Here is a 15,285-nt window from a genome sequence, read left to right on the forward strand (position 1 = left end):
AAATCTAAATATTCATCTTGGTCAATATAAAGATACTAAAATAGGCATCCTCATATATTAGGAAATTATTATACAGCTTTTTCCTGTTTCAGTGTTATGGAATGCACCATTTTTTGGATCACAGGATTTCATATGTTTTTTAAGGTAAAGGGAGTATTTTAGTAAAAAATAGGCTGGTGATGGTGATTCACAAGAAATTACTTTGGAGTGGGTAGTTTAAAATATAAAGAACCTTCTTTTTATGTTTGATTGTTCTTGACTAAAAAGTTTATGAACAAATCCAATTTTGTACTGCATGATAGCATGATAGATAAAGAATAAAGTAAGAAATGAGAACACGGATAAGTTAGAAGAACCGGCTTAATCTCTATTATATCTGATATAAATCTTTTTTGAGTCTGCGTAGGAACACATTTCTAGCATGGTAAGTTATAAAAAGAAACTGTCTATAAAACTACTGTAAGCTCATATGTAACAGTTTGTTATATAAAACTGGGGAAATAAATTACAGACAAATTGCCAAGCAGTAAATTTGATTGAATAACATTTGATTAAAAACATTCACAGTAAAAATGGCATCCATATTTTACAGATGATAGAAGAACTAAAATTTTGGTGAAAGATCTGCAATAAAGTAATAAATATAAGTAAATGTACACCAGGAATGTTATATTACACTCTGAAAAATAATTTCTCTGTTTTCCTTTAGACTGTGTAATCAAGTTTTTTGCAATGTGCTTGATTTTCATGGGTGGAGAAGAATTTAAGTCAAAAACATTTGGGAAATAGCTGTCAACCTGATGTGTTAAAGTAATCAGAGGTCAAACATAACCACAAACCAAAATAAATCTTGAAGAGTCTTTAGTAACTAACAAACACAGGAGGTGGTTTATACCAACTTTTTTACTTTGAACAGGCATTGATTAAAAGCAGTCTGACCACTCCCTTCATTCCAGCTGAGGGAATCATAGTGGACCCCATTAAAACCTTTGCAGGTGTCACAGAACGTGAGCATGACTTTACAACAGAGCTTAAAAATTATATTTACTAACAAATTCATAGAAGACAGAAAGTATTAAGGAACAGGGTATTACACCTGGGCAGGAACTGCATGTACAGGATGAGTAACCAGATATGCAGGGAGAAGTAAGAAGGGGTCTGCACTTTTATTCAGGGTTTGGTGAGTGGAATTCTATTTCCTTATCCTCCATTTATAATAAGGGATATAGGTCAAGAGTTTACAGATTTCTGTGAAGAGAGGTGCTCCACTGAAACTCTTTGTGGCTTTAAAACTGATCTTCATTACATAGGTCCAAAGCCTTAATTTTATACATTGAGAAGCAAAAATTACGGAACTCTCTTCAAATTCTGAACTCCGGATGCCAGACACAGAATATGAATTCATGAGCATTCTAGAAGAATTCTTTAAATTCTAGGCAATAATTTATGGATTGATTTAATAAAAATAGTTTCTTTCAGCTCCTAACTCCTACTGATGCTGCCTCTGTGTACAAAACTCTTTTCTTATTCTTCCCCACTGTCCTGTCCCTTAGCTGGTCTGGAGACTGTTACTGTCACCTCCTTCCAGTCCCTCCTCAAGAATTCTTTCTTCCATGATGTCTGTGTGACACTAAACAACTGGTAAAAATAGACTCAGGCTACTCAGCACTGATGTATATTCATTTGAAAAAAAGCCACACAAAAATAAGGTTAACGTCTAACATATATACATGCAAATTTGGAAATGCATCTCATTCCTTCCAGGTACTGAATTTTTTTAGAAAAATATAGAGTTACAGCTGCCAAGACTAACATATCACTTAACTATTTTATCTTCCTCCCCTTTCCTTTTGTTTCACTGATTTTATTATATTTTAGCTCATTTGAACAGAAATTTTACAGGTTGTTTCGTACCACACATACATAAGAAGACTCTGGAGCTCACTGGGACCTCTACCATTTCTCAGATTCAAAACCCTGAAACCAGATATAGAAATACAAACTCATTAGTATCCTAATGCAAACAATAATATTAAACTTTCTATTGGCATAACTTTGCAAAGACATTTCATCACAATAACCTTTGATATGTTCTCCAGCTGGAGTATATTTAAAGCTTCTTATTGACATAACTCTGTTAAAGTGCTTTTCAAAGTAGTGCTCAGCAGGCAGGTGGTATTGTGCAATATATGTAGTACAAGCTCACATTACAAATGATTTCTCACTCTTAAAACAGTAACTGAAGGAAAGTATCTTAGCAAGGCTAATAAAAACCTATTCAGTGAGTCTGTCTAAGAAATATGCGTTTTTGTTAGTACGTTGTCTGTACATAATCAGCAGCACTATACAAAACATGTTTCTATGACTAGCTGGATTGGGACTTGTCCTTTTTTGTGATGTTTATACTCCATAAATCAATATATAGGCCATACTTAAATACTAGTGTTTGGACTATGCTCTTTATTTTCTTATGTCTGTACATGGCTACCTACTCCATAGTTTTCATATACTACTCAGTGCTTTGAAATTCTGCCAAATATTCCATAAAAATACTTTAAGAAAGGTGAAAAATAAATACTCTCTGGAGCAAAAGTAAAAACAAACAAACAAAAAAACCAACACAAAAAAAACCCAAAACCAAACCAAAAACCCAACAGAAAAAGAACAAAATATTCAAGGTATTGAAGTGGAATCACTTCTTAGAGGACATAGCCATCATGAGTTGTAGGGAGCAACAGCATTTACTGAAGCTGGTAAATTAGCTAAAGCCAGGCAATATAGAGCAAGACAATATAACTTCTCTTCCCACTTACATGTGATCTGATATGATTCAAACAACAAAGTCTTGCAATGTTATTTTTCACAGATACCCTGAAAATTCTCTTGTATCAAAAGCCACTGTTTACGTACTCTTATATATCCATTTACTAATACAACAGATCTACTTACCTATTCTTCCTTTGTCTACAAAGTCATATAGTGATGTTTAGAAAAATGATGAGAATTTTATTTCTAGAAAAATAACCCTTTTTCTTGTGTTCCCCATAGTTCATGCTTTGAGCCAAAACCTACCCTTGAATAACGACAAGAGTCAGCAGCACTGGGAGGAATGGCCATATATCTGACAGCAGAATTTCTTACTCTCAGGTTGTTGTAAAAAATGCTTATAAAGCATCAGGGAGAGGGGTGGGAGAGGGAGAGGAAGGACAGAGGATGTTTGAAGGAGTTAAACTGAATTACTTGGATGCTGAGATAGGAGATTGGAGAAAACATGCACCTGCCATATATCTTATCCATTTCACTAAAATGATATTCAAAATCAGGCAATGCTGATATTCCCAGAACTTAAATAATAAATAAAAAGAACTTCCAGCTAAATTAATTATTATCGCACTACAGTCTTTATATAACGTGCTATTTACAGGGAAATACAAAAAGTATTTCATTCATACAAGTACTACAAAGACTATATGTGATGCAGAACAGCTTTTACACTAGGCAAGGGTATGGAACCTGGAGTCAAAAATAATAGTGAATTTGCCCCCACTTACCAGTGCAACAGGTGTTCAATGCAAAACAAACTGTTCACTCCCTTTGATTTCAATGCATTTTCTCTAGAAAGCTCCTAACAAAGCATTTTGTCACAGTCATTCTTCCATGCTCTCACCAGCGGCACAACATCTTAGGTGAAGGAAAAGCAGTGAGCTAGCTGCAGTGTGGGAATGCAGAGGAATTGGCAAGTGTAGAAAAAGTGGAGAAGCTACAAAAATTTATTTTCCAACAAAATATCTCTCCACAAGCTGTGTAAACTTTTCTTGCTGAAACAAATACTCTAAAACAAAGATTTTACATTTCCAGTGAAACTCACAGTAACATTTGCCTGGTTTTGCTCTCCTAAAGTCTCAACAAAGAGCCAGCAGATTTCTACTTTCCCAGTTACTTGGGTCAGTAAACTCCCTCATATTCCCTGACTGCAATTTGGATTTTTAAATTAACAGACAGAATGAAGAAACAGACTTTTTGGGCTGTTGAGTAACCATTGTTTTCTTCAGTAGATTCTCACACTTCACTGCCTAACGTGCACACGCACACGTACGCCCATCACCCACCACTCACATACACACCTCCAACATGTGTGCTCTAGTATACTGACAATAGAACAAAAATTAAGCTGTGCCCATTGCAATCTTGTGACCTGAACAGAGAAGAATAATTTTGAGTGGTAAGTCATTATCTTTACCATAACCTTGAAATTCAAAATTGGGTTTGCAAGGACAGCATAAGGTAAAAGAGTTACACCCTTTATCTCAAGCACTCATCCGTATTTACAATAAGTATAAGCTTTCTGCTACAGAAGAAGAAGTATTTAGATTGAACACTGTTACAGATTTCCTAAGTGAGGCTAGTTCCAGTTGCCAGTAATTCAAAAGCAAATCTGCTGACTTGGCATTAGGACTCTAAAACAGTGTGATCAAACTTATATAGTAAGAAGGTGTCTGCAGAAATAACATTTATAAACTGTATATACAGTACACAGTACCAGTACATAGAAAATAGATTTTGACTCCATGATCCCCTGTGTGTAAGGCAAGACAATTCTGTCTTCATATGGAGACCACCAGAGGTACAAGCGACAGAGTGGTGCTTAAATCAATATGCAAATCAAGTGCATACAAATTAAAAATCAGAGCAGACAAAAAGTTTTAGATTCTTTTATGTGCTGATCCTGGCTTGCTGAATACACGGGAAGTTATTAAACATCAAATGTACCTTTTTTTTAAAAAACACTAACAACACCTTGATGGCAACAGATATTGTTCAAGTGGCAGCTACCAAAAACAGCTTGAAAAATGTCATAGTACAACATCAGGAACTCTTCAGTTGTACCACACTAATTCATATAGCACTAACCAAAAAAATAAGTATATGAATATTCTATTTCATGCTATTGCTATGCAAGCAACAGCAATACAAATCAGCATACAGAAGGATACCATATGTTCTGCAATGAAGAACCCAAACATATTTTCAAGGGGCATTGTTACAAGACTTCAAAGAAACACAAGACTGCCAGAGGCAAAAGTTACTGACGGATGTAAACATCCCTGTTCCATTCTCCCGCATCATTACGTTTTTTCGATATCACTTCCCCATCCTTGTCACAATATTGGTCCCTTGATTTATGACGACTACGCTGTTTGTTGCATTCATTGTGGTCCTGCTCGCGGTCCCTCTCCTTTGAGCGATGCCTTGATTCTCTGTGTCTGTGATCACTGCTCCCATGGGACTCGTCTCTGTGATTATGATCCCTGTGAGAATCATAGTGGTCACCGTGGTCATGTGAGTAGTCCTCCTTTGGCTCTACATAAGCTGAATCTCTGCTGTCTTGTGTTTCTGAGTCAAAAGTTTCTTGCCTGTGAAGGCCTCTACCACCACTGCGATGGTTGTGGTGTTGGCTTGAGGAAGAGCGGTGCTGGGATTTCTTGATGGATTCAACTCGTGCTTCCTCTTCAATTTGTGAACCACTGCGTTCAGGGACCGAATGGTCATTCCTCTGGTCTCCTTGAGATCCCTGCTATCAGAACCAGCAGTAAGTTCATGTACATGAGATACACACTGAAAAACTTTCTCCAATATCAAATTCAACTAGAAAGTACCATGAAACCAATAAAATTCGAGTACACAACAATCCACTTTGAATCTAAACTAGAAAAAAAACATTAGAATTAAACTTTTACTGAAAATTCAGTATTATAATACAAACAATTCCTTTCACTCTCATCAGAATGGAGGGTGACACTTGGGTTATTCTATGACACTTTCACGTCTCTTGTGATGTTTCTGACTATTCCAGTTAGCAATAAGTGCCACCACCCTCCAAACAAAAAGAGAGCATACAGAAACAAGACAAACTGCAGAAAAATTAGAGAGGACATATCATGCCAGGAAAGGGCAGGTATCAGTTGAGAGTTTACAGATGTCTGCTTGGAAACAGCCACTATGGGAAAGTGATTCTAGTGGGCTGAGGAGGTTGATTCCACCAAAGAATCAAAGTACAAAACCATGGCTCTTTTAGAAAAACTTATTTTTTTAGGAAAAAAAAAGCAATTGAATCTGGTATGAATAAAGTTTGTATTATGATACTAATAGTATCACTGACCTTTTGTTTTCTCAGCAATCATTTCATTTCTTCATGGTAATGAAAAATTAAACTTTGACCTTATAATTTTTAGAGCTTGAGAATATAGAACATTGCCAAGAAAACCAGGAGGAGAGTGATATTATCACATACAGAATTTCCTAACACACAACTGCTATTAAAAGACTTAAATAAAAATTACCAGGTAATAAACCTACTCTTCACCCGCATAATGCTTTGAAATCACTGCAAAACGAACAAGTGGCATTATTTAACTCATCTGGGTGTTTCATTACATTAACCTGCTTTTATTGCCAAACCACAGCCAAAGACTTTTAAAGCTTAATTGCAACAATTTTAAGAAATATTTTATGTTGAAGTTGAATTATCCTTCTCGTAAGAGGTGAAGAATGTCAAGACAAAATCATCCCTGCTGGCACAAAATTAAAATGGGTTTTAACAGAGGCATTTGTTTGTGAGACTGCTCTGAATTTACCAAAGTTAGGCTTAAGTTTGTCCTTCTATGTTCAGAGATGTCTAAAAATAAGGATTGCCTCCAGGAAAGTTCATGGACGTATCTTCCTGATGTCTTGTGGAAAAGAGCTAGAAAATTTTTTCCTTCAGCCACAGATCCTGGCAGGTGGGTTTTCTAGCAACCCAAAAAGTAAAATGACAGGAAATTGGACAAGAAAAAAAATCTGTATTTCATCAGAAACTTATAAAAAGCAACATATTTCAAATCAGCAATTTGATAAATTTGACCAATTTAAATTTTCTAAGAAAGCATTTTATTCTGTAAACTTCCCAGTGACTAGATGGCTTATTCTATGTGTTCCTAATTTGGAAAAAATGGTATAGATGAGAACAAGGTAACAGGAACAGCAGTCTAATTTCTTGTTCGTTCTTGTTCTTATGATTCTCAAGATGATTCTGATTTGCCAGAAAGGAATGTAGTAATTGTAAACATGAATAGATGTGTTCAAGGTGAAATGAAATGACTCAACAGAGGTGAATTTTAAACGAAATCAAGTGAAAAGTGAAAGAGTCCAAAGCAGTGCCTGCTTCAATGTGTAAACACAGTTTTTATCAGTTCATCACCACGACTGTTTTTAAGGCACATAAACTTGGTATACATATGAAACCCTTTCATTCTCATATGGTCAAATGACACATATGTATGTACCTGTATATGATCAGGACTACTAAAAGCCATCATTGCTGTGGTTTGAGAGCAAATGCAAAATGTGAACCTGCTTTGAACACCGTGCTACTTTTACAAGCTCAGATGCATCTTTTCTGCTATGATGAGTACATGTGAAGGAGCATAAGGAATGAATTTAGACAGTACCTGCAATTTCAAAATAGTGTAAGGCTGTTGGATTTTATGGGCAAATTCATTTGCCCATAAATATTACAGGGACACTGAACAGGTAATGTTTGAATCTGGATTAGAGTCTGGCTTTGTGGTTCATAACCACATTAGGGCTCTGATTTGGATTAGCTTCTGCTGTGCTGGAATTTTATGGCCCAGTCTCATAAGGCTTTTTGTCTAAAATGGAGAAAGTTTGAGATAAGCCTATTTCATTATTTAGGCTGTAATTTCAAAGAAGTAGAGGTTCTTAGAAAGAAGTTCAAGGAGCGCTGAAAGAGGAGAGAGAAGTCTACGTCCACCAAGTGAATTTGCCTTGCTCCTTATTTCCATGCAGTGGTCCCTGATCGCCTGCACTGTGTGTGTGCGAGGTTGCTCCAGTCTTTTTGGAATTAGCCAACAATTTCCACACAAGTTTGCTCCAAAGCTCTCCATCAGGTGGACAGGAGGTGTATGGTCTTTGCTAATTTAATTTCAAACAGTCCCAGGAGGCCTCACACCTTCAAGCACCTTGTGCCGTGCAACACAGTCAGGATCATTCTATAAAAACACAACTCTGGCAGCTGGCAACACAAATCCCTCTTTACAATGTACACCCAGGACTGAAAAATCACAAAAAACAAGTATGTTTCATGGCAAAGGGGCACTGCATTGGACCCGGGGGAGGATGACTCCAATGCTTTGCAGTGCAGATGTGGCTCCTCCAGGCCAAACAGCTGGTGGTTTGGCCTTTCCCAGCAGAGCAGTCCACAAAAACAGCACAGGCAGACACTTTAAATTCTCTAAATAGAGGATCTTAACACTGTTGAGAGAACGGGTTATGCCACCATGATAAGGAAATAAATCCACTCTGTGCCAAGACAGTGACTGGCTCAGGCTTGAGATGTCAGTTGAAGATGTATCATAGGAAAATGAAATCAAAACAATGTAAAAGTTTTGTGTTCCATAAGGGACCCCTGTTGATTCACACTTCTGCATTAGTAGACCTACAAACAAACTGTGACACTGCAAATACACTCTCATTTTTAGTCCTTAAAATAAAAATGTTAGTTTGTAAGGAGATAGCACAACATTCAGAAAAGTGTTATTAAAACTCTTGTAATAGTTTCTCCAGAGAACGTGGTTAATAAAATGAGTAAGTGAACTATAAATCCACACCCAAAAGGCATAAAAAAACTTGAGCAAAATAATTAAAAAGTTTACAAAGCAAAAAAAAGTTTATCTAGCAAGTCTGCACACAATAAAACTGAATTTCATACTCAGAAATTCTTCCAGTTCACAATTTTTTCAGGGTGTTTCAGCTCTGAGGACAGAAAAAAAGGCAGAAATGAACTATAGCTTACAGTCTCTTTTCCTGCAACTGCTTTTGAAAGCAAGAGAAGAGATACCCTTCAAAGTGGCTAGAGAAATTTTTCTTGTTAAAGAACAAAACTGTAAAGTCTGTGGTTTTCTAATGGGAAATAAATTCTTTGACACAAAAAATGGTTTTGCAAGACCATAACAAAAAACCCCGCCATTTTTTTTGTATTTTAATTGAGGTGCAGATACATTTTTTTCTTTGATTTTCTAAAAGGAGGCTCTTTTCTTAGCCAAAGTTATGAATTGCAACTTGCATATGTATGTAACTTATGGGCATATATGGAACTCAGGTAGAAATTTAGATGTATTAAGCCATTATTTTATCTGGGACAGATGTATTATAAGCCCAACTGTGATCTTCTCAGCCTCAAGGCAACACTCACTATTTACAATTAAGTATCATCTTTAAAGACCTCATTTTATGCAACAAATATCCAAATGACAGCATCTCCTTATGCTGAGCACCTTAATATAATTATACAAACCAAAAGTTGAAGGAGAATAGAGGGGACATAATATGCCCATATCAATGGGCATATCAGTGCGGAGGTGGGAATAATGCCTGTTTTTCTCAGCTCACTAGACAGTGTCCTCGCTGTTCAGAACATATTGCCTCTCAAGGTCTTTCTGCACAACATGTGCAGCAGGACTCAAGTTTTATGTCAGTGTTTGGCTTGAAGGAAATATGTACTTTTCACAGCAGTGGCCAGTGAATAAAAGAACAAAGGAAACACTGGAAGGGCCACTTTGACCTTGAGACTTTACTAATAGAGTCAGTCATTCTCAACCTCTTTAACTCTATAGCCTATGGGAAGATTGGAACAGATTTCCCTCCAAAATTTGTGGATCTGCTCTGTACATAACCCAATTTGTCATGCAGGGTCTCTGGGGCTGGGATTTGCCTGTTAGCAATAGTCTGCCCATCAGTCAGAGAGTTACCAGAGGCTGTAATGTGCATAGTATTAGCCCATTTTTATTTCTCTGACTGGATTACATATGGCCAGCTATAAAAATGCTTGTGGCTGGTACACATATTACTGGCACAGTGGTGTCCTGGGCACAATAAAACCTGAAGTATTCCACTTCACATCAACATATGTTTTCAGTCAGGCTGGCTAAGTCCTTGGAATCAAAACCAGCCCCCTGGTCAGTACACAAACACATGCTACTATGAATACAACAGCAATAACAATAGTGTGCTTGTGTTTGCCTTTTATATTGAAAATGGTTGACTGTTCACTGAAAAAGATCTTACTCTATCAACAACAGTGAAACATATCCAGCATATCAGCCTACCACTGTGCTTTGGAAGAGGAAGAAGTTGACAGAAAAAAAGAAGAGATAGTATAAAAACTGTACCTGTAAATTTATATTTGGACCTGGGCTAATAGGAAGAGTGGCTGTTGCAAGTGTGCGAGTGAGAAGCTGGTTAGGAGGATTGCTGCTAGGTGGATGTGTAGCCTTCCAGTAGGCTTCCAGATAGTCAGCAAGGTGCTCACAAGCATCTTCAAGCTGGTTCTCATCAAGAATTACATCGAACATTTCCTGATAAAGGAGAGGTTTTAGTGAGAATAATCACCAGCTAAAGGGACATCAGCTAGCAACATTGACCACACTTTCTAGTCATCAAAAATGAACCACATTTCTAGTACCTGTATTAAGATATTTTACCTTTTTTGTTTGGTTTTGTTGTTGTTGTTGCTGTTTGTTTTTTGTTTTTCTGAATGCAATTGATACAAAAGACAACAATCATGACTAGCAATAATGTTGCTAAAACAAGTCCTCATGACTTCCACTTAGTAATGAACAAACGATCAATGAAGACATGAAGAAGCAGCTTGAACAAATCTTAAAACTCAAATATACAAAAAGAAGTGTTAAATATTGAAGTATTTAGCTATAGGAAAAAAATGAAATGGCAAGAAAAGGGATCACTCCCCATATCTAGAATAACTAAGAGAACACTAAGACAAACTAAGACCAATAACTAACAACTGTAAGAAACACAAGTAATACAGATACTTCAGTTTCCAAGTGTCGTACAAATACTAGGCAAGAGATTAGTCACATGGTCTAATTTTAGGCTTCTGAAGTTAGGAGGTGAGTCTCCTCCACTTCCTCCCTGTTCAGGGAGCCAGAAGGCATCTTTGAGGGCTTGTGCAGGTCTCTATGAAGGTCACTGAACTGAACCTTCATTTTCTGGTCTCTTACCCATACTCTTGACAGCTGAGTATGCTGGTAGCAATGCATGTCACATTTAAAACACAGTTGGGGTCTCATCACCTCTGCTTTATAGCGGAAATTGAGACAATTTACTTCAGTGCATATCACCAGAAGAACTGCAGAGCTCTTTGCCAAAACTGTGACCAAGAACATCAACAGTAGTGGCCATGGTGATATATGCCCCAGGGGAGCTACTGAAACCATTGGCCTTATCCTAAACTACCAGAGATAAAGCAAAGTCACTGGGAGGGTTCAATTTTAGACCAAAAACACCATAAAATTGTCAAGTAAAACAAATATTCAGTTTATTGAAGCACTGAATGTATCAGCACACATCCTAATAACTGCTTGTGACTAGGACTCTTTCTCGCCTGCACCCTTGTGATGAGCCCAGAGACCTCAGGAGGCATTCTGCAAAAAAGCAATAGTGAAGTATGGCCAGAAGAGGGCAAACATTCCTGAAAATTATGCAATTAACCTTGTGCTTGAAAAGAAAGGCACCTTTCAAAGACGAGACATAAATTAACAGTAACTCACGGGAGGACACTGTGCCAGTTTATCAGCTGCCACCATCTGAACATTAAGGTGTTTGGCCTGAGATTTCCCTCGAGATTTTATCAACCTCTGTAAAACCTGTGAAAAGTAAGGCATTAATGAAAGTGACCAAGTTCAGACTTCATGTACATATATAACCACTTAAAATGTTTACATTTTAAACTGCTCACTTGAGCAGAGCAAAATCTTAATGAAAATTAGCTCATTCTGGATTAAAGAGCATGAGAAATGTTCCTAAAGCCAGCAAATTAACTTCCAGACATCTTTTTGTTACAGTCACTAAAAGGTCCCCCTCCTACTTTGCTCTGCTCCTTCTATTTTTTTTTCTAAGTTGAATTTTTTCAACCGATCTCCTGAGTTCTCTTCCCACAAATTCATTCTTTTCTTTCAAATGCCTCTTCGCAAGGTCTGTGCATGATTTTTTCAAGGAATGAAAGATGTTACAGTTTAACAATCGTGTGAAAATATTTCTTTCATTTCTGTATTATTTTGATTCAACAAACCATTAGCATTACTTAACGTGATTGATACTAAAAGTGCAATCCCAATTAAAAAGTCCATTGGAGCTACAGCACCTTTTCCAAAATGGATCTTGCTAACACTAGATCTGAGATACCTTTTTGATTAGTAATACTTCACGATCCAAAGAGAAGCAATTACAATATATAGCTTCTGAACTTGAGTGAAGACACGTGGTTATCTGAACTTAAGACCAAAAAATAAAATAAAAAAAAAAAGACTGAAAGAGCATGAAGGCGACTACAATACTTACTTTAGGAGAAGAAATCTTTACATATACTATAATGGGAGCCAGAGAGGTTTTGCTTAGTTGAGCTGGGTGGTTAATGGTATCAGCGTCAAGCACTACTAACTGCAGTGTCCTTGCTAATTCAAAAATCCGTTCAATTTCACTTTGAACTTCAGCTGCAGAGAAACAGAAAATTAGAGTTACAAAAATACTAAGAGGTGATTAGTTTGAAGAAATGTAAAAAATGTTGTAGACTGGTGTGTTGCTCCTCCTCTTGTTGCAGGAGTTGTTATCCGTGCATGTCCCTGGCCCACTACAGTAATGAATGCAACATTAATGAGAGCATTTCATCCCTAATTTGCTGCCTTTGCAGGCAGCACTGCCTGCCTCTTTCACCTCACCCACTCCTGCCGTTCCAGACTGGAGAGATACTGTTAGTGCCTTCTTACAAAACCTCAGACCATGTATGTAAGGAAAAAAGAAGTATGAATGCCTGCTGCATCAAACAGTAATCTTGCTATGCCACGAATTTCCTACATGTAAATAATTTCAGTTCAGACTTTAATCTTACACAGTAACCAGTCTGCTCAAACTGGAGTGCCTGAGGTAGGCATGTATTAGCAGAAACTGAAGTGCCTGTATTAGCAGAAACTCATGTTTTTCCATTTACTTCAACTTATCAAAGCTCTGGAAAACAGTTTCCTTCATATACTGGCCTCAGTATGGTACCATGTAAAAATTTTGATTATTATGTGTAAAACACTTTTTCAGGAGAAATAACTCAATAATCCAAATAATGCTATGGTAACTTCCTCACAACCCCAGAAGATCTGGAAACGTGATTTTTCCCAGAGAAAAATCTTCTCTTCTTCTGGTAGTCATGCTCCCAGCTCCGCAGCACCCTGCCTGATTGGCAGTACTTTCCAGGGCAAACCTCTCCAAGACAGATGTGCTGCATCCACTTTCACAAGTGGTGTAGAAACTGTCTTCATTCCCCAATGAAACAAAACTGAATCTTGTAATAGCAAAATCATCCTTGAAATGGAATCACATTTTCGTGCTCAAATTTTGCTATAGGCTGAGAAATTACAGAAGCTGGGTGATTTGTGCAAGTCTGCAAAGAAAGTTATCAGGTAGACAAGGCAGTAATTCATAAAGGTTTCCCTTTAAAGGTCGTGCACACTCCATGAACCAAAATCAGATTAGATATCTTGCCTGTTCAAGGTAAATATTAGAAGACAACCAACAGAAACTTAAAGGTCAATAAGAGATACCAAAAACTTCATAGAGTTTCTTGAAATTACACTATCAGCCTTTTATCCATTGTACTGGCAAAAGCTTTACTTTTGCTTGGAAACACAACCTATGTGATCTGTCTAGGGAGGGTATCTTTCAAGACATGTGAAGAGATTGATTTCTGATATCTTAGAACAGCAACTGAATAAATCAGGTACCATAATAAAGCTGCAAAATTTCCAAGAGAGAGCAAGGCATCTCAGCTAGTTTAGCTCAGTGTTTTGGTTCCAGATCAATAGGTGATTGCTATGGTCATTTTATAAATGAAGTAACATCTAAATGGTCACCAGAAAATCTATATATGATATCCTTTATTGGAGGAGGTTGACACTGTTTTGGATCTATTTGAGGTCACTTCCAAATGTTTGTAGTTATCTCCAGTTTTGGGTGAGTACATGCCAATCAGTCATTTACAACAGCAAACATTGTGAGGTGTGCATGGCATATGGAAAGCATTGGTGCATGCTTTCCTGCTGGTCAATGAAAACACTGTGGCCCAGCTGCTGTCTGAATTAGGACCACATTTTTTAAGGCAGAACTGATGGTTCTTGACACATTCACGATTACATTTTCTGCAACTTTGCTGTGTAGAGATACTGCTGAAATCACTGAACACAGTTGTCTCAGAGTTTTAGTAGAAGATAGTCAATAATCTATGCCTAATTTAAGTCCAAATGACAACTAGAATAAACATATCAGAGATAACTTGTCCTGCTGTTCTGATGACGAGTTTGGATTCCTTTCCTGCAATTTCAAACCAGGCTCAACACTTCAGTCAGTATAACAATATCAGTTAATGTATCATTTTAAGACCATTCCAGACTGCTAAAAAACCCTTGTTCAAGACAATTTATTACCAGCAAAATCTGCCTCTATGCCATCGTATCATAATTTTTTCTGGGATAGCAGTATTTGCTACACCGCTGGAGGCACTTTTCTGCCACTATAGAACACATCTCTGTGGACTAGATTTCCTGCTATACTTTTTGAATCACCCTTTGCCAGAGCATGCCTCAGAATATGTTCTATTGTGAAATATGCCCAGGGCAATCACTGCAGGTAACTATGGCTCTATGAACCAATAGTTTCCACTTGAATCTGAAGATGGAGAGATATCTTTTTCATCAACTAAAAAGTATTTCAGTACTTATTTTTCTAAACTTGAATGTAGGAGAGAAGGTCAAGGAACTACACTGCGTGATTGGTGAACTGATATATGTGCCTCTACTTCTCCACTCAAGAATGGATGGGAAAAATGCCAGAGACTGATGAAGAGGTCCCTATCTCCTGTTTCTTAGAGCACTTCTTCAGCATCTGGAAAAGCTTTCATTTCACTTGAAATCTTCTTTGAATTCTAGCTTTACACATAAGATTGTGCCAGTTAGTTACATAATAGTAGCTTCTCTTTTTAGATGACAAAAGCTTTATCTAATGCTATAGCTTTGGTTTTCATCTTTCTTTAGTAACATCTCTCAAAAACCTAATTCTATACCCATAGATTCCTTCACAACAAGATACTCAACACAAATCTTCTCTCAGACGTTTGTCCAAAGTAAGCAAAGAACTCAAAATGTCATCTGGGGATAGTAACACAAA

The 15,285-nt window shown here is 37.1% G+C and overlaps 1 protein-coding gene across 12 annotated transcripts in view; it reads right to left on the reverse strand.

The window, feature by feature from the left end:
• Window positions 1-844: 844 nt before the first annotated feature.
• CACNB2 (calcium voltage-gated channel auxiliary subunit beta 2) overlaps window positions 845-15,285 on the reverse strand; it is a 257,225-nt gene continuing 242,784 nt past the window's right edge. For 8 of the 12 annotated variants that reach the window (XM_027695733.1, XM_027695732.1, XM_027695730.1 and 5 more), the window contains 4 exons: window positions 12,418-12,569; window positions 11,628-11,723; window positions 10,227-10,412; window positions 845-5,575 (listed from right to left, as the gene is read on the reverse strand). In XM_027695733.1, coding sequence (XP_027551534.1) covers window positions 5,084-5,575; window positions 10,227-10,412; window positions 11,628-11,723; window positions 12,418-12,569 — 926 coding nt within the window. In that variant the 3' untranslated portion in view covers window positions 845-5,083. The remainder of the gene's footprint in view (window positions 5,576-10,226; window positions 10,413-11,627; window positions 11,724-12,417; window positions 12,570-15,285) is intronic. The other 4 variants (XM_027695736.1, XM_027695731.1, XM_027695729.1 and 1 more) reach the window with 1 other exon arrangement.

The sequence above is a fragment of the Neopelma chrysocephalum genome, unplaced genomic scaffold (genome assembly GCF_003984885.1).
Source record: "Neopelma chrysocephalum unplaced genomic scaffold, ASM398488v2 Primary Assembly neopelma1_102, whole genome shotgun sequence".
Taxonomy (NCBI): Eukaryota; Metazoa; Chordata; class Aves; order Passeriformes; family Pipridae; genus Neopelma; species Neopelma chrysocephalum.